The sequence below is a fragment of the Cyclopterus lumpus genome, chromosome 4 (assembly GCF_009769545.1).
Source record: "Cyclopterus lumpus isolate fCycLum1 chromosome 4, fCycLum1.pri, whole genome shotgun sequence".
Lineage (NCBI taxonomy): Eukaryota > Metazoa > Chordata > Actinopteri > Perciformes > Cyclopteridae > Cyclopterus > Cyclopterus lumpus.
The window spans coordinates 19,180,829-19,200,184 of NC_046969.1; the positions used below are offsets into that span (position 1 = coordinate 19,180,829).

General features: G+C 43.2%; 1 protein-coding gene across 1 annotated transcript in view; it reads right to left on the reverse strand.

Moving 5' to 3' along the window:
• cep350 (centrosomal protein 350) overlaps positions 1-18,147 on the reverse strand; it is a 31,256-nt gene extending 13,109 nt beyond the window's left edge. The window contains 33 exon segments of the mRNA XM_034531563.1: positions 347-496; positions 593-639; positions 642-672; positions 674-871; positions 1,091-1,305; positions 1,525-1,742; positions 1,847-1,935; positions 1,937-1,955; positions 2,063-2,196; positions 2,367-2,419; positions 2,422-2,506; positions 2,655-2,765; positions 3,237-3,400; positions 3,572-3,762; positions 5,202-5,382; positions 5,524-5,539; positions 5,541-5,594; positions 5,596-5,695; positions 5,975-6,134; positions 6,292-7,289; positions 8,886-9,004; positions 9,114-9,835; positions 10,818-10,937; positions 12,583-12,711; positions 12,978-13,091; positions 13,262-13,283; positions 13,286-13,335; positions 13,338-13,915; positions 14,707-14,872; positions 14,957-15,065; positions 15,232-15,275; positions 15,446-15,534; positions 17,779-18,147. Of these exon segments, the coding sequence (XP_034387454.1) occupies positions 347-496; positions 593-639; positions 642-672; positions 674-871; positions 1,091-1,305; positions 1,525-1,742; positions 1,847-1,935; positions 1,937-1,955; positions 2,063-2,196; positions 2,367-2,419; positions 2,422-2,506; positions 2,655-2,765; positions 3,237-3,400; positions 3,572-3,762; positions 5,202-5,382; positions 5,524-5,539; positions 5,541-5,594; positions 5,596-5,695; positions 5,975-6,134; positions 6,292-7,289; positions 8,886-9,004; positions 9,114-9,835; positions 10,818-10,937; positions 12,583-12,711; positions 12,978-13,091; positions 13,262-13,283; positions 13,286-13,335; positions 13,338-13,915; positions 14,707-14,872; positions 14,957-15,065; positions 15,232-15,275; positions 15,446-15,530 (5,472 nt within the window). The 5' untranslated portion in view covers positions 15,531-15,534; positions 17,779-18,147.
• Between the last annotated feature and the right edge of the window lie 1,209 nt (positions 18,148-19,356).

Here is a 19,356-nt window from a genome sequence, read left to right on the forward strand (position 1 = left end):
TAATACAAAATGAAAACTGTAGATGAACATGGCAGCATGTTCTACAGTTATAAGTAGCCTTTCCATCATGATTTCATTAACAGCTATGCCTACGCGACAATGCGGTCCCGCCCCCGTGGGTTGCATGATTGCTGCATCAGCAGTAACCGATGTATGAGCGCTGTGCAATGCGGCAGTGAGTATCTCACCAGTGGGACGCACACAGCTTGCATTCACAATATGGGTATCAAAATAAGCTTTCTTTTAGTATCTGTATAGCTTTAAAAAGGTACTGGTATTGGTGCTGGAATTGTAATTTTCCAAACCATACCCAGGCCTGATGATTAGTGACTGTTGCACTACTCACAGGTGGCGCTTCATCCCCAGCATATTTGAGACGCTCTTTCAGTCGGAGTGTAGAGTTTCTCATCCGCTCAATCTCCTCCTGCTGCTTCAGCAACAGCTGCCTCTCCTTCCTGGCTGCTTTGTTGGCCTCCTGAAGTCGCTTAATCTCAGCCTGGGAACAGCAGGACAGTGGGAGAAAAAGTTGGTTAGTAAAGTAAAGTTTAAGATGACAGTGTGCCCCAAAGCTCAACTGTCCGCCCCCTTGTACCTGTTCCTGCTGTAGTTTCATCAGGAGGCCCCTCTGTTTCTTCCTGATGGTGGCATTTTGTCATCCTCGCCCTTGTCCCTACAGCCTCTTTTTCTGGTGCTCTAGCCAGGCCAGCTCAGTTCTGGTCTTCTCTTTGACAGCTTTCTGGCGAAGATGCAGCAGAGAGCTCTGGTGCTGCAGTCTTACCTCCTCGTCCTTCATGTACTGACGCACCATGTCCATGGTGAACTGGGAAAAGCTGTCCTGTCCGCCAGAAAAGGCCATGTTTGCATCCTGAACCTGTGTGAGAACAGAGATAAAAGATAACGGTTAGGAAAGGAAAAATTTAAAAAGGAGAATAAAAAAGGTGGGCAAAAGAAACCAAGAGAAATAAAGAGACTCAAACCACATGTTGCACATGCAGGAAAAAGAAAGTCGACACACCCACCTTCCAATGTCAACCACTGACTCTTAGGGATGTATATTGGCAAATGTTTGTAGATTACACTGCCCTCTCACCTTTAGGATATTGTGTGCCACTGAAACCAATGTTGTGTTGTGATTGGCTCCATCATCTTCTGATTCCTCATGGTGGCGGGACTTCTTCTCCATAGTCCCACGGCGGTGCGCCTCAGATGGCAGCAGAGAGCGGAAGGAACGCTCTTCTATCTCATCCTCTGTCATGGACTCATCAAATTTGAGTGAGTACTCGGTTGCCACTGACGTACTGTCTCCTGGAGGGCAAAAAATAAGATAAGCTACAAATGTTAGGTGCCTTGTGTACACACAGTTTTGGCTTCAATACAGATTAAATAATGTTGTTTTCACAGTGGAGGGGACATTTATATAACAGCAGCCTCTGACAGTTAAATGAATACAAGGGAAACACTGGTGTGTGTGTGTGTGTGTGTGTGTATACTTTTAAACAAATAGCCGTGTTTGCCATCCAATACCTTTCTCATCCACTGCAGAGGGGATGCTGTCACTGCAGAGGGAGTCATTTGCTGCCGTTAGAACTTCCTCCTCTATGGAGCTGCTGCCTGCTTCCCTCTCTGCCCTTACTTCAGCTCCTCCTTTCCTCCATTTCCCCTCTACTGCTTCTTTTTTGGTCCGTTCTCTGTGCTCTGGCGAGGCCTGCGGCGGGCTATGTTGACTGCTAGAGTCTGCTCCACTGGGAAAGAAGAAAAGGACAGATTTAGCGTCAGTAGGTTTTTTCTTCCCCAAATCTAATGGAAATCTGATAAATTAGTGCTACAAACGAGGCCTAAGCTGTACCTGAGGTTTGGTCTTCTGAAGGACAGAGAATCAGAGTGACTGGGGCTGTTCAGCGAAGACAACGGTTCTTCTGGTCTGGTCTGTCTGCTTGGACACCTCACTAGGGAAGCTGTAAGAGAGCATGCAGAAGAGACCAAAACATTTAGAACAGATACTAATTAAAAATGGAAGGCAGTATGCAATATATAATTTAAAAAAAAGGTGTTTTTATTTCACCTGTCAGAGTCATTTTTGTCCCTTCCGCTGCTTGAATAGGAGCTCTGCTGTTCTTCCCGCTCCATGGACGAATCAGAAACATCAGGGAGGACAACCAAAGCTCCTGTTATCTGCGACCGCGCCAATTCGGTCATCTGATAGACAAGAAAACAATATACAAATAAAATGATAGATTTGATGAGTCTTACATTGGTCTTACCCTTTCCTCCTCGGCGTGTATTGTTATTTCTTTACTGAAACTCAATCAATCAGCTTTTGTTACAAAATGAAGACACAGGAGGTTTTCCAGGCGGGGATTGCGAACCTCTTTGATGTGTCGGGCAGTGTCAGCTGTGTACCGTGCTGCCTCAGCCTGTGAGTCATCAACTTGGTAGTTGCCTCCTGGAGGCCCTCCAAGGTCTCTTTTTGATTTGCCGCCAAGTTTTCCTGCAGTTCTATGTGAGCCTGGACAAAAACAAGCATGGACATCACACACAGAAAAATAAAAGCACACGTACCTTAGAATTCAAAAGGTGAGGAAGCAAACCCTAAAACTATCATTTACAAATGCACATGCATATTGTGTGTGTGTGTGTGTGTGTGTGTGTTGTACCCTGGCCACTCTCTGCCTGTTTTCCTCCAGCTGTAGCTGTGTCTCCAGGGCTTCCCTTTCAGCCTTGATCTTCAGCTCATAGAGGTCACGCGCATGGCACTGCTGCCTGGCCTGCAGGGTCAAAGTTCAGAGAGCAGGTCAATACAGTACATCAATACAGACATTAGTGAGGTAGTAAGTCACTCTAATGAATGGAGGCCAAAAAAAGACTTTGTCTTTATCATGTAAATTTGATGCAACAACAAATAATTGAAGCCTGTGATAAATTAAATTAAGAATTATTTAACTGAGTAATTTCCCTTTGTATTGTACATTACGTCACATGCAGCAGATGTTATAACTTAGGTCAAAGCTGAGAGTGTATGTGGTCTTACAATCATCCAAATATTAAGCTTCATAAAAATTATGAAATCATCACCCATCAGAATTACTGAAGCTGAGCGTAATCTTCTCTTAATTGTTTAACATAAACACAACTGTTGATATCTTAACACTTTAGACACTGCTTAATACAAAGCAGAACTTCTTCTTCATAGTCCTTATCTATAGTCTTGTTACTCTCAGCAGCAGATCTTTCTTCACCTTGAGCATCTGGGCCAATGACACGCTCTCCTGCTGAGCCATGGACACACCCATCACCCTCTCCACGTCACCCAGCTGTCGGACTGACTCCTCAATGGACTCCAGGTACTGGAGCTCTACCGCCATACGCTGCTGCAAGACAGCAGGTGAATACTGTTGTTCACCTGAGAGAAAAGCAGAGTGGAGAGAGATTAATAAAAGGATATGTTGGTGGAGTGGGTCAGACCTTTTCTGTCATCTTGACAGTTGTGACTTTAGCTAAAGGAACATTCAGTCTTGAAGTTCTGCTTCACATAACGTCTGTTGTTTATCATGTTAATATGAGTTTTATCTACCTGTGGTCCTGGTCTCTGCTTGACCACCGCGAGCTGTGGTGCCTGGGTTTGGATTATTTGCCCCCAGAGAAGCACTTCTCACAGGCTCACTGGGAGAGCCTGCTTCCAGAGGAGAACCAGGGTATGGAGAGCCAGACGGAGAAGCCTTTTTGGGCCTGGCTGCCAAAGACTTCTTACTGTCAAGACCCAAACTAAAAATAAAAATAGAAGGAAAAAAAGCTCAAGTAAGTCGTGGATCAATTATTATTGTGAAACCAGACAACTTGTCTTCTAAAGTGGATGTTTGTAGACTTAAGTAAATTACTTTATCGTGATGTTTTTTTAAATTGTTTTCTCAAACAAACAAATTCCAAAATAGTGTTTGAAAAGGGGATGCTACAAGATTTGCACAGTGGGTGAACCAAATGATAAAGAAAGAGGCCCTCATGCCGCAAACACTAGAACTGACTGAGGCAGCATACCCCTGCTGTGAGAGGCCCAGACTATGAATGGCTATATTGTGCTGCTCAGAGATGATCAGAGGCCAAGGACGCTGTCTACAGAAATCAGGATACACTCTACTTCCCCATTAAGGATAGCAGGCTGTGGCACCTATTTTCCCCTCCAAGGATAACAATCACATTCAATTCATATTACAATGTTGGAATGATCTTAATAGTAAAACAGATGGTTGTCATAACAGAAAACAGATAGGAATGCAATATGTCAAAAACCTACAAAGCTCACGGAGAACAATGGTAATACTTGTGCTGTTACTACATAAATAACAACACAGTAATGAACACTAAGTCACCACCAAAGTTAACCAACAACCTTCTTTGTAAAAGGTGCTGTGAAGGACACAATCCAGCCTGGATGTCTTGCCTTGATCGTGTAAGACACACAAGCTCCACAGAGTGGCAGGAATCTGCCACCTGGGTTTTAGAATACCACTAGAGGGCTCAAATGTCACTACTGAGCACTGAGATTAAATGAAGAAGAAAAAACCCACTCTCCTTTCCTCTGGCAGCAACAGACCCAAGCTGTGGTGAAGCTGGCTGACCCGACCAACTACCCCGCAGGCCCCCAGAACAAAATAGGCACTGTTTTCTGTCTTGGGTTGAACGGCGGCCTCCCCTGGTTGCTGGGCACTAAAAGGCTGCTTAAACCCTCAGACCTTCAACAGAACAGCAAGCCACAAGACTGTTTAGACTGGCAGCCTCAAGTAGGGCTCTCCAAGTGTCGTTAAGTAATTAGTCATGGGAGAGCCTGCTTCCAGAGGAGAACCAGGTTATGGAGAGCCAGACGGAGAAGCCTTTTTGGGCCTGGCTGCCGGAGACTTCTTACTGTCAAGACCCAAACTAAAACTAAAAATAGAAGAAAAAAAGAAAGAAAAAAACCCCTAGAACTGGGTTAACCAAATGATAAAGAAAGAGTCCCTCATGCTGCAAACCCTAGAACTGACTCAGGTATATACTGTAGTATATACCAAGTGGAGGATTCTGAGTTGGTTGGTACTTCAAATTGATATTTTAGAGACGCTTTACAGAAAAAGGCTGATACTAAAACCTTGCAGGGGGAGGTTTTACAGCGTTGGACTAAACCTAAAGTAACAAACCTCCCCTTTAATGTAGTCTGATGAAGATGTTACCTTTGTTGAGAAAGCACTGAAGTTTCCCCTATAGTGTCATTAGAGTGGACACTCTGGCTGTGGGCAGAGCTTTGGTCTGAGCCCCTCTTCCTGGAGTCACAGGATAATGCCTCTGAGGGAGGAGAGCAGGAACTCCTTGGCTCTTCTACCAGAGTGGCATCACTCTGGTCTGATGCTGTGCCTGCAGAGGATTTGAAATTATACATTGTGCAGCAGTGGGATTTGTTAACTATAAGAAACGGCATTTGACCATCTTTTTTATTTCCATTTTATAAAAGAAAAATAGGAGTTCAAGAAATTATGCAAAACTATCCATTCTCACCTCTTTTTCTGGCAGAGTTGCCTGGAGAAGGGTGAGGAGCCAGATGTTGAGCCAGAGGATGGATGTGGTGATGTGAATAGATGAGTGAAAGGATGAATGGTGGGAATTGCTGCCTCCTATACTTTTGTCATAGGGGGACCTCCTCATCAGTTCCTCAAAATGGCTGTTCACACTGACAGTGAGGGGAGAAAGACGTAGGATCAACTTTAAAATAAAACTCAAGAATCTGTGACACCAAAAGAATTTCCAGTGAAGATGGGATGAACGGCAAAGTTAATCTGTCTGAGAGTACTTGCACTGGTTACTAAACATGAAAGGAAAAACCTCTGAAATCCAGAATGCAGAGAGGAATTGCTGTCTGAAAGGGCTGCATGAGTTTTCTATTTGTGTGACATGAATGCCATCCAGTGGTCACTTTGAAAACTACCGTCCTCTCTATTTTTTTTCTTACCTGCGAGAATTTGAGCTTCTCTTTAACTGACCACTGGCTCCGCTGCTATGTGATGACACAAAATCATCTTCATAGATGGCTGCGTCTACGGGACCATTTCCAGAGTGTAACAAATGGGCAGAGGGAGAGTTCCTCTCACTCACTGCAGGAAACGGTGGAGCTAGAACAAAAAGGGAAAATATTTCAATATGTCAGTTCTACTATGATAAACATTTCATGTAGCTCTTATGATTATGATAGACAGACAGACAGACAGACAGACACTCAGTAGCAACAACTTTCTCACCATCAGACAAGACAACTTTCTGTGAACTAACCTGTCACGTAGCCATGAAGATTCTTAGTGAAAATGTTGATTACACTTAGAGGGCTTCCTTTGTTCAGCTCCTCCCAGGCTGCTTTGCTACCGTCATGCTGTGCAAAGGGTGAGCTGAAGGCTGAGTACTTCGCTGCCTCTCTCTGGAACTCTGACAAACGCTGGTAATCCCTTCTTTGACCCGCGCAGTAGTCCACCGCCCTCAGGCGATCTGCCGATCTAGGTACACGATTGTTGGAGGGGTGAGGAGGGCTCGTCTCGTCCTCAGAAAAACTCCCTTCACTCAGAAGAGGACCCTCACTGATGGAACCAGCGCTTGAGTCATGGAGATCTGTCCGATTCTTATCCTCGTCATCCATCAATCCACACCCTATCCTTTGTTCCACTCTCTCTACCTTGTCCAGGCCATTGGCTAGCCTCCTCCTTTCATGTGTGTAAATGTTGGGAATTGGCCCTGTTACATCAGCAGAAGTTGTTTGTGGATTAGTCATATTGGTGTGTGTGTCTTTCTTTTCTTTCTGTCCCCTGAGGGCGTGCAGATTGCCTGTTCCTGGAAGAGCGGTGCCGTTGTATGAACCTGTGCTAGTTAAAATCCTCTGGATCCTCAAGGCAACGTCATCATTTTCTGGGGCAGCTGTTTCTGCACGACATGCATCATCAAGATTAGCTTGAGATGGTCTAATAATATCCACATCCATTGAAGTTTCAATACCATAGTTGATCCCCTCCCCAGCAAGCTTCCGTGCCTCACTTTCTATCCGGTTGGAGAGGGACGCGGCTGTGGCCTTGAGGGCCTCAATGCGGGACATCTTGCACTGCGACCTGTTGGAAGGTGCCGTGGCTGGCCGCTGAGTGTGCTTGAGGTCACTAGCTGACATTGCAGTCCCCAGTCTGAGAAGCTGAGAGAGGAGATGATCACCAAAAGGTGCTTGCCCACTGCTGCTGGGACCATTCGTAGGTTGAACAGCTGGGCTCAGACGGTCAGGCTGAAGATCATTCCTGCAATTGGGAGAGTAACAACAGATGGAGACGTTAAAGAGAGTGAGAAATAGAGATGTGAACAGCTTGATTTAAAACAATGATTTCTGAATATAACAATGATCTCTGAATATCTGCACCCAACAGTGCATTAAGAGACATATTCGCCCACTGAGGCCCATTTACCAGCATGAGTAACAATACATACAAATCTGACACACTGCATCTCCGTTCTCTATGTGCTTGCTCAACAAGAATTTTCCCCACGTTTCACAAGAGAGGTTACCAATATGGACACAGCTGTAACGACTGTTTATTTATTTTCTACCTTCAATGCTTTGATTGAGGTTTTGGAATGAAGCGTCCAATCTGTCTGTCGTCATATTCTATGATTTTATCAAACTAAAATTAATTTTAAATATGATTATGTGAAATTTCTGGTGCTTTTAATAAAAGTACGTGCCTCCCTTTGTGTGCAGCAGGCGGAAGACAAACTTGCAATAAAAATGTTGTTTTTGAAAGGCTAAATGCCAAAAAATATGGATTTAAGAAGAATATTCCATTTGTTACAAACATGTGGATTTTCAAAATGATGAAATCACTTTTTATTTTTTTTTAATAAATGTTAACCTTTGGACTAAGTACCCAGGATGTCCGCAGTCATTCGGGGTAATGTCAAAGCAAATTTTAATTGCTTTTTTAATTTGCTTTCCCTTGCAAAAACACCTTTATCAACTACAGCTAAATATTTTTGCAAAGTAGAGAAATGTTTTCACCAGTCTGATACGCAGATGTTAATGGTACAGAGCATAATGGACAGGATAGAGCCAAACTGTAACTAGATGAACACTTTAAATGACAATAACTATAATCACTGATTATTTTTACATCTGTTTCAAAAGGTAAATCCATTGCCCGCAATCATCTTATAAACCAGTCAATTATTATCTAAGAAGTTCTTTTAATGCATCTGAAATAGGAGCACTGACTGTAAAATTGCCCGAAAAGCGAACCATCTGGGAACAAACAGTTTCTCTGTTTGTTAGTCAGATGATTCCCTAGAATTTATCGCCCACATTTGGGCCTCATGCAAGAACTACTTGCATGAGATTCAATCTAAAGTGGCTTTTAAGAGCTGAGTCCAGCTGTTCAACCTACGAATGGTCCCAGCAGCAGTGGGCTAGCACCTTTTGGTGATCATCTCCTCTCTCAGCTTCTCAGACTGGAGACTGCAATGGCAGCTAGTGACCTCAAGCACACTCAGCGGCCAGCCACGTCACCTTTCAACAGGTCGCAGTGCAAGATGTCCCGCATTGAGGCCCTCAAGTCGCTGTCCAGAGGAACATCCTCTGTGGCCTTAAAATATGGTATTACCATATTTACAAATCTCATGAATGCACTCCCATTTACATACAGGTTTTGTTCATCATGTTTATGCTGGTAATTGACACAGTTATCTGAAGTTAAGAGGTCCATTATTTCCAGTAGATACCAGAATGTGTGTACTGTTGTTGTACTGGGTTGTTTGTTGTTTATCATGGTCAACAAATCGTAGTGTTTGCTATTCTGGGGAATGGTGAGGTGAGCAGGCGGATTTATGTGTGTGCATGTGCGTACCTGGATAATGGAGGTGGTGGCTGGTCATTCAAAGACCTGTCACTGCTCGAGGGACTCTGTGGTGCCTCTAGTCTTTTGTTCTCTTTGTCCGACTCTCCTGAGGGCTGGTACATTGGTCTCTGTGGCAGAACACATATGTCAAAACATCTTTTTATTTATATATATATATATATATCAATAAATAAATATAAATATAAGGTAACCATGTATTATGCAAATGTACAATACCATTTGACTAGAAGGAGCAGCAAGGTGAGTCTGTGTGGCCTCCTCGTCCAGCTGAGCCCCCTCCAGAAGCAGTTTGGTGTAGGTCTCCTGTAGTCGCTTTTGCGCTGGGGCCACAGGGGCCTCGCTAGGAAGCACCACTGTTTTAGCCGCTTCCCTTTGCTTCCTGTAGAGGTCCTGCAGTCTCTGGTTTCTAGTCTCTGCCTCTTCCCTCAGTGCCCTCTTCTCATCTGCCCGTTGCCTCTTTCTATCCTCTTGTTGCCGAGAAATGTATTGGCGAACAGTGTCTGCATCATAGTGTCGTTTTTTCTGCCCAGTGTCAGCAGTTTGGTGTGCAGCAGGGCTGGCGCTGCGGCAGCCTCTTGAGTAGCTACTTGTTGCCACCGTAGTTCCCCAAACAGAGACTGAAGGCCTTGTTCGTGACCCTGATCTCCCTCTCCCTCTCGTACCGCCGCTTCCTCCCCGAGACCTTTGCCGGGACCTCTCCTCCCTCTCAACTGCTTTACACTCCAGCTGAAGGTCATCAAGTATCCCCTGGATGTCTGCTGACAACAGGTCCGTGCTTACACCCACTGGAGCCTTCTCCCGATCTGCAGATGGGGGTGTAGATGTGGTTGCGGAGTGGCTTTTGGATTGAAATCCACGTCGAGGCCTTTCCGTGCTGTTCAGGCGAAGCCGTGGGTTTGATTCTGAGCGTGGGTCTGAACTGGAGCGGTGACGGGAAGCTGGTGGACATAGGGCAAAACATTTACATAAACACACTTTCTAAATAGTGTAATGCTAAACTAAGCCTTTGAAGTGTAAGCTATGTTGATGGAACATTGAACATTGTAAATGTGCGTTCACTATTCAAATCTAACCAGAGGTGAAAGTGTGTGATCGGACATTAAACTTGTTTTTCTTTACTTTATTATGTATTGGCTATACAATTCTTTAACTGTGTTCCTCTTTATCGATGATTATTCCATTCAATAAACCGGTTATTTCAGCTTACAACACACTGGATGTTCCAACAAGTGACTGCTCAAAACACTCCAAAGCTAGACGCATACTAGATGAGGCTTGTGGGGCAGGCTCTAATCTGGGCCAATTTGAAAATTCCCATCTAGATTTTAAGTATCTAATCCCGTCTGCGAGCTGCGAGCCTGTCCCTGCTCTGTAGTCTCTGGAAATCAGGCCATGTCTAGATTGTGCACCCAACCAGAACAGCCAGTCACTATATTCTTTCCGGTCAATGGTACTCTGTATTGATGCAGATAGTCTGTGACTATGAGAGAATGTGAGACAGAGTCTGAGACCAGTAGCAGACTACTTTATTTATTCATATTCTTTGGCAGTCCCAGACATGCAAAACCTCTATAAAAGGCTCCAGATATGTATTTTATAACATCTTCCAGGTACATGGACGACTCCCATTCCAGGTAATAGCAACAGTACAGACCTTTATGTTTAATTTTAGAGGTGGAATTTTGATAGCTACTTGAGGAAACAAGTCACCGTTTCTATCCATTTCCTTTTGTACATTTTGACACGCTGGTTAATGAAAGTACGTCAAGCCGAGCAAGACCATTAGAAAAATGTTTACAGCGGAGATGACTGTGTAAGCAAGCTGGGTTAGATGTTTTTGAATTTGCCTAACATAGAAATATAAGATATGGGTGTAGCGGCATGTATAGAAGGGTTAGAGTATAGGTCTCCATGTCCCACCTGTTCTGCTCAGTCTGTCAGCTGGCTGGGATCTGTCCTCCTCCCTGGGCAGCTTGGGAACTGGACCCAGTACCATCTTTACCAGCCTTTGGCCCTCCCGCCATGATGCAGGGCTAATCACTACAATGACATGGAACAATATCACCAACAATATTACCAGGTGATAGCATTCAATTCAATATAGTTCATGTTGACCTTGAGGAACATGACTGCATGTGTCTGGAGCAAGTCACCAGAAAATAAATACACACAAAGATTAGAGAACAAAGAGACCAAAAGCACCAACCACAAAACATGCAATAGCGAAGGTGCATTGCTTTAGTAAGAAACGGTCACTTAACCTTATGAAAAACAACATGAGGCCCCCACTGAAGTTTTTGTATGGGAGAGGTGATAACAAAATAACTTGTTCTTTGCCCTCCCTCAAGTACATTTTCCTCTTTGCTCCTAGTAACCATCTGGCAGATGAATTGTTTTTATTTCACATGTATCCATGCCAATCTCTGCTGCTCATAGTTCTGCCACCAGTCCAGTACATTGAGAGTGTGTAGAATAGCATGTGTAATGCTCAGAGCATTGGAAAATTACATTTAAAAAACAGCAGTATCTCTTACCATGGGCTAATCTCTCGAGCTCTTTTCACTATGGCTGTATTCTACTGAAGTGCAGTTCCTGGTAATGAAGTTGTACATCCACTAACCAAGCAGCTGTTTGTACTGGGTGGATGAGCAACTGAACCTGGCCACAGATTTCAGGGGGCTATTTATAGTGTTTTTCCAGCACGAAAGAGAGAACAGCCAGACTTTAGAGACAACACAAAAGTTGGAATAAACAAGTAGACACCCGGTACAGAGTGAACGAGAGCTATAGAATAGGTGAGGTATATTTTACAGTCAGCTTTCAGGATATTCAGATTACCTTTTTTGGTTCTGTACTGTATATTTTCAATAACTTTTTAAAAATGAGATGGAATCACTCATTTGGATGATCATGCCAAGTATATATAAAACTATACATATATATCTTTGTGAATGGGGAAGTTTTCTCAGCTATCGGAGGTCTGCTATGCCCCGTATACAGCAGTATTTGGCTATGATTCTTCTATGTAGGTGTCTGTATGCTACACAAACCTCATGTCACACATACTGAACATTTCTTCAGGGATTAGAGACTTAACACTGCTTTAGAAGCCAGCAATGTCTCTGCCCCACACACACACACACACACACACACACACACACACACACACACACACACACACACACACACACACACACACACACACACACACACACACACACACACACACACACACACACACACACACACACACACACACACACACACACACACACACACACACACACACACACACACACACACACACACACACACACACACACACACACACACACACTGAATACTGTAGTTAGAACACAGGCTTCTGCAGTCTGTCTGATGAATTTACAACATTATCACACCAATCAGATTCAAATTAAAGAAATAATTATTGTTGTACATGATTATTTGATAGTTAGCTATAATGTAAACAAAGTAAGCACTTGATAAAACCATCACTCTCATTGTAACACAGACACTGAGAAAAGCCAAAGCACACCAACAGTTCAACATTGAGGCTCTTGGTTTTGGTCCGTATGGACCGATAATACACTTCTGCCAGATTAGTCCACATATTTAGCTTTCACTACTTATAGATAAATCAGAGGGTGGATTGGCTCCCAGACACAAAAGAGGATTATTATACCTGGTTTTGCATTAAGGTCAGATGAAGGGGCAGCCTGTGGACCTTCCTGACTGGTTTGGGTGGCCTCCTCTCTTTGGACCTGTCTGCTCTCTGTTCCCTCTGCTTGCTGATGTCTGGATCTGGTGCTCTCTGTGCACAGAAGACAAAAGCAGAAAATAAGCAACACAAACTGACAAACAATTTCTCAGCTAAAAGCTGTCAGTTGGCTGAAAACCAAGCCCTGTGCCTCGGGTCAAAAATCTCTGATGTTATAAACCAAAGACTATATAAGAAAAATCATGTTTAACACTCCACTATGGAAAACAGCTGAAACAATACCTTTTTTGTGTGGGTGTCTGAGAGATCAATACACTTTTGAGCAATCATTAGCTTGCTAAGAAAGTGTTTGTTGCTTACAGCAAACTGTCGTGACAGGTCTCTGTATATTTCTCTGCTGAGGTTATGGAACTCCTCCTCCTTCCAAACTCTCCCATCAGGAGTCCGGATCTTTGTCTCAGTACTGTTGAAACCTGGGCGTATAAAGGATTGAAGACGTAAGTTGTAGCATTCTTTTTCCTAAGCTAGAATTTGTATTCCTAAAACATTAAGCTATTTACATATCATTATGTCTTTTTTTTGGTTAAAAAAGTCAAACAAACGAGAACATTTAAGTTTGAGATATATCCTACACTGATGGTACCTTTGTATATTGGTGCAGGCGGTTGCAAGCTGCTACTTTCCGTATTTTGGCTGTGGGCTTGTTGCTAGTACCAGATTGTTACTCCCTACAGCTGCCATAACGGGCTGTTCCAGATAACCCAGCAGCTTCTCTCTCTCTGCAGACTCCTCCAGATGTTGCCTCTGCCTTCGAATACGCTCTTTGAGCTTCTCCAGCTTATCGTCAGGCTGATGTCGCCTTAGGTTCTCCAGCCGTTGGGAAGCTGAACCAGGGCTGGTGGAAGGAGTGCTCTCCCTTCTGTGTGTGGAGCCAGGGGCTGGACCTAGACATGGGCTTAACTCTTGGCTATCCATTCCAAGTTGTGCTTTTGCAGTGCTTTCCTCCTCAGTCTCCTCCCATGCAGGTACTCTGCGATGGGACTGGTTTCCAATAGTCCTCAGGGTGTCCAGGGCTGGCTGGTCATTGAGGTAGCGGACCTCTGTGCTCTCCAGAGCTGAGGAGTGTGTGCTGTAAAGGTCCATGTCTGTCTGTTTGTCCCTGGTGTCTCTCTGGTAGACCAGCTGGCTAAGAAGAGGATCTGAGGAGGGCGGTGAGGATGGGTGCGAAGACCCTGGCACTGACTGCAGGCTGTAGGCCTCCAGCTGAGAGGAGGGATGTGGTGGAGGGGTGGCCTCTCTGGACACAAATCAGATTACATGGGATCAGGAAGGGGATCAAGATTTACTTTTAATTTACCACTCACTGAGTATACAGAAGAGCTTGTGTAAGGGTGGTCAAGGATGGAAACCATTCAAAATGCATAACCAGAATGAAAAAAGTGGTATTTTTAAATGATGGTACTTCCACTACGTTTGGTCTCTACAAACTCTTGAGTAGATATTCACATTCGAAATTCAGTAATTCTGTGAATATATGAGAGACAAAACATACGATTTTGCAGTATTACTGCAAAAAGCAGAGCCTTGAGCTACTGAAATACCTGTGAGACATTCAGCTATGAGCTATTCAGAGATGTCAACAACATATGGTCTCTGAATGGAAGTCTTGAAGAGCAAAGAGCGTTGGGGGACTGACTGTTATGTCGGTGTAAGAGCTCTTCTGATCTATCAAGTTGAAACAATGTAGTGACGCAATAATGAAAAGCTCAGTTGCAGAATAGTCACCATCTTATTTTGTTGTCACTCTATAGACACCCTATATCATATGACTAGATTGGTATTATCTAAATACCATGTAAAGTAGTAACATTGATGAATGTGTTTCTAGAAGGAGGATGCAATAAAAGCATTATGCTTTAAGGTTTAATTTAAATTGTGTTTGTTTTTTTAATTATTTAAAAAATGATTACCAATGTGATTTGATTGGTGCACAGATATCCAGTCCAGAGTATGACAGAATACAACAAATTACCTAGAGAGAAGAGGCTATGGATGTTTCATACATGCATTCTGATGCAGTTTTTGTACCTGTAGGAGGCGAGCGGTTCCCTGAACTCCACGCTGTTGTTCCTGCGGACATTGCTGTCCTGTGTGGCATTTCTCAGTGGGCTGCGTGAGCTGCTCTTCTCTGGACTCTGCTGACATCGCCCCCTGCGCTTTGAAGACCCTCCATGGTCATCAGCTTGTTGACCATCTGTGATAGAGACAGCAATGTTAAAATAGTTAATGTTTGAGTGTAGAATTTAACTCGTGATAATGACATTTTTACATAACCCACCCCTGCAGCGAACCGTCCTGGAGGATTTCTTCTTGGGAGGGTCCATGACAGAGTCCAGGAGAACCCCCGTCCCTGGAGCTGCCTCTAGATGGTTTTCTATATGCCGCAACTACAAAGGGAGAACATGTGTCAGACTCCTTGGGTTATGCGATGATAAAAGGGAATCATCATCATCATCATCGTTGCAGACTGTATTTCATAACTTTCATGAAATGGAAAATATAGGAGCTGACAAACAAAGTAATACAGCAGAAAACTGTTGCAGATGTACTTACAGCAGCTTTGGACTGGGACAAACTTGTCCATGCAGTTGTCAGCTCTGACAAAGAGGAAGAGAATGAAAATCCATTTTGATAGGTGATAGAGAACCCCTTGCTATGTAAACAACTCATGACACATTACATATTGCATTTTAAATAAAGTGCTTGTGAGAACACAAACAACATTACAACAAACAACATTACAACTGAACTTAAGTATTGTACACACCTGTGCAATTATTGTGATCTGTAAGCTGCTGAGCAGAGCTTTTCAGAGACACCTCAATCCTCCTGCTGCTCCTCATCTCTCTCATTCAGCTGAAGCCAAGATTAGACAAGAGGCAAATCATGAAAACTAATACTGAGCTAAGGTAAATGTGACATAAGTCAACTCTTATACTGAATACAATATACCTGTCTGAAAACAAAGCCAGTTACAATCTGGCCATCAGGCAGATAAAACAAAAATGTGAGCTGAAACCAAAACAATGAGTAGTATAGAAACAAAATAGATCAAGCATTTTCAAACAAGAAAATTACTTACAGAAATAAGCATTGGAGACAACTGTCTAGCTGTAAGCAATGCCAAGTATGTGAACACATTACAATGTGTTGAGTCTAATTTGTTCCTAGTGCAAAGTATTTATTATGACAGCAGATTATGTCAGCCTGCCATTTAAAACCGGTTTTACAACAGCACATTCCTCTAAAGATTTCCATGTAGGAAGGTAAGCAGAACTTAAGTGTGTTACGTCAGCCATAAGATGTTTACTTTGAGGCACCTGTTAAGATGGAACACAGGTGTCTGGTCCTATGTACTCTCATAAAGTCAATGACAAAATGGTACTCTTCATAAGTCAACAGTTTGTCAAATTGTTGACAACTTTGCCAATTTAATCAGTTAACTGTACCATGGATTAGTAAGTACATCTGGCCTCATTCCTTGGCGCATGGGTGTTTTGCACAGCCTTTGAGTCATAAGGAGTTCATCAGAAGTCATGTCTTGTATTCATAACAATCACGTGACACAGCCCTGAAGCGATCACGATGGAGCTAACCGAAGAGATCTTGAACTAAGTCTCTACATTAACATATTTTATTGTAAACAGTGATGACCGTAACTCTCATGAATGACGTAATTATGTATTTTCTGTTCCACAACTTTAGGTTGAGTAGACAACTTGAACTATATCCCCATAATATGTAAACGGTAGCAAATTCATAAAGATAACTAAAGTTTCCAGGTCATCCTCTCGCCTCTGGGGATAAGCTGACGTGAGCTACTTTTGGCAAAAGTTGTGACTGAAAAGTGCACACGCCAGCATTGCAGGAAACGCTTCTCTAGAAGCTCGGTTAACGACTAGGAAAGTTAACTTACTGCCACCCATTGACGACTATAAAGTCTCAAATCTCAAGCTCGATCAGCTACTTCAGAGCCGTATACTGGTCCTGTACCGCTGTGGGAGATAATCTATCCAATGCAGGCATTCAGAGCTCATACATTTCGTTTACATACTTTGACATATAAAAGTCGTCGGAAGGGAAGTTGAACTCATCAGCAACCTATTAGGGCAACAACAGGTGAACTTTAAGTGAGAAAAAAACAATTCCCCAGCTGGAGTGCATGTGATTTCCACTAAAACGAACACAACCGTGTGAAGTCAAAGATAGCTACATGTTCTTCTTCGCTTACCGATTCAAGTGTTGCTCCGCAGTATCGTCTCGGTGCTAAAACCTCTGAGTGGACGCTACACTACAAAAACACACATGTAGCGACATTGACTGTTGCAATATAGCTTCCGACCACTAATGTCCTCACTGTGCAAAAGACTAGTTACACCGCCGTTGGGCGAGGAAGAAATGACGTGCCATTTTTGACTTTATGGTTTGTATTGACTTTAACCGTTGTCGTCATTAGGGTTAGTATTACTTTATATTCACCTGACATCGCCCTTTCTCGCTGAGAACTTTACCTTCCATTTAGCAACTTCGTATTTCCTACAATATTGTGTAAAAACATCGAGAGCCTGATATGTAAGTGGGTTCACATCGACAGTACATTGGGATCTGTACAATAACGGTGTTGCTGTGACAGCAGCGCTGTTATCGTTGCATATTATAACCTTTATCAATACTAAATTAAAAAGTAAGTAATGGCCACCTAGCTCCCCACGGTCACCTGTATCAAAGCTACGACTGAACCAACCTGTCCGGAATTACCCGCCCGTAGACTCAGACAACACAATCCTCTCATTAATCTACTTTCCAGGGTGAACTTACAGTCAGGGTATTACTGTTTTCTAAAAAACAATTTATTATTAAAACAACGGTGAACTTCACAACAACCATTTGTTTGTTATCCAGCACAAACATAAACTGTCCAGAAATTATATGTGCAACTCATTCGACCCTTCTGACTTCGAGATGACTTATTCCTAAACGTCTCGGGCCAGGGAATAGTCGGAGCCGCGAACTCGAGAAAGAGTTGACGTTAATGCGAGATGACAAGAAAGTCATGAATTAACTTAGCCGACCACCTCCTTTGAGAGACGTAACACATACCTTTAGGCAAACAATCCAATTGTCTAGATGTCCGCATTCATGCTGACGTCCCAGTGACGAGGAAATCGTTACTTCTCCAGACTTCTTCCTCAGTTTCGTCCAGCTGTCTGTTTGCTAACGTTAGCGTTAGCCAGCTAACGTTAGCAAACCAATGTTAGCTAGTAGTTGTGCCAACTAAGCTAGCAACTTTTTCTACCGACATGCACCCATATTGGATGTCTCGGTGTTTGTCAGAGCAACCAAATATCCAGGTCTACTGTGAGATTTCTAGAAATAAATGTCGCTACCCGCCTCTGAGGTTGGCTTTCCCGGGTTACTATGTTGATGTTTCACAACAGTGAAAACGGGGGTATCCAAGACGGGTAGGTAACCGAGACCGAACTATCGCGAGATTTGGACCATGTCAAAACGCTCGGAAAGCCCCACCTATGCGCGTGCACGCACGCTCATACATACACACACGCACACACACAAACAAACGCGCACACACAAGCGGACTATAACATCACCATAAATGAATACGTGGTAATAATAAGAAAAAACTACATTGTCCATGTCTAGCTGTTCAGATGTAAAGAAAGATAGTATGCTGTCGGTTCTCAATAACTTTATCTATTTAGCAAATGCAAATGTTAAGGAGTGAACTAAAGAAGCCAGGGGATAATAAAACGGTGTCAAATGATCACAACTCAACAATAAAGTAGAAAAAAAAATAGTGTATCATATCATAGAACGATATCTATTTATAATTTGTCATATTGTAGAGTTTCTTCCTTTTTTAACCGTTGAACTGAAGAATAAATAAATCATGAATTAGTGATATGCAGTATGTAGTAAGGTCAGAACCTGCTGCTCCCAATACAACGTATATGCATTGAGTGCCACCGAGCGGCCTGAGTGTGCATCACATGCAGAGGCACACTACCGCATCGAGTCGCCTTGTACGTTACACTCATTCACAAAACAAGAATTACCATAGCCCAGGAACTAATACCGAGTCCAGTTCTTTTGAGTGATATTTCATCACAAGATTATTGCTTCATTTTTTTCATTGGACTGATTTTTATTAGGGCTCCGGTTCGCTTTTACTGGTCCCTATGGCAACAAACGGAGTGCATGTTGTAAAAAATGGTCGAAATAGTTTGATGATGTTATTTGTGCCTACTGTTTAACAGGCGAGTCATAAATATATAAACTGCAGTGCAGCCCATCATAACCATGGAACCATAATGTTCAGGTTCCCAGGTTATGGCTGAGCACGCGGAAGGCAGTATCCTACTTTGCGAGAACACATGTTGAGAACACATTAAGTTGCATGTGGAACTATGTTTTACATGACATTTCATAGTCATGCAACAGCGGTGTCATTTGGCTTTGGGGTCTTTTCAATAAAAGGTGCTGTAACGGACTGCTCCAATTCCCCCCGCTTCCCCTTGGCTAATAACCTGGCACAGTCTCTCTCTCTCTCTCTCTCTTCTCTCTCTCTCTCTCTCTTCTCTCTCTCTCGTCTCTCTCTCTCTCTCTCTCTATCTCTCTCTCTCTCTCTCTCTCTACTCTCTCTCTCTCTCAGTCTGGCAG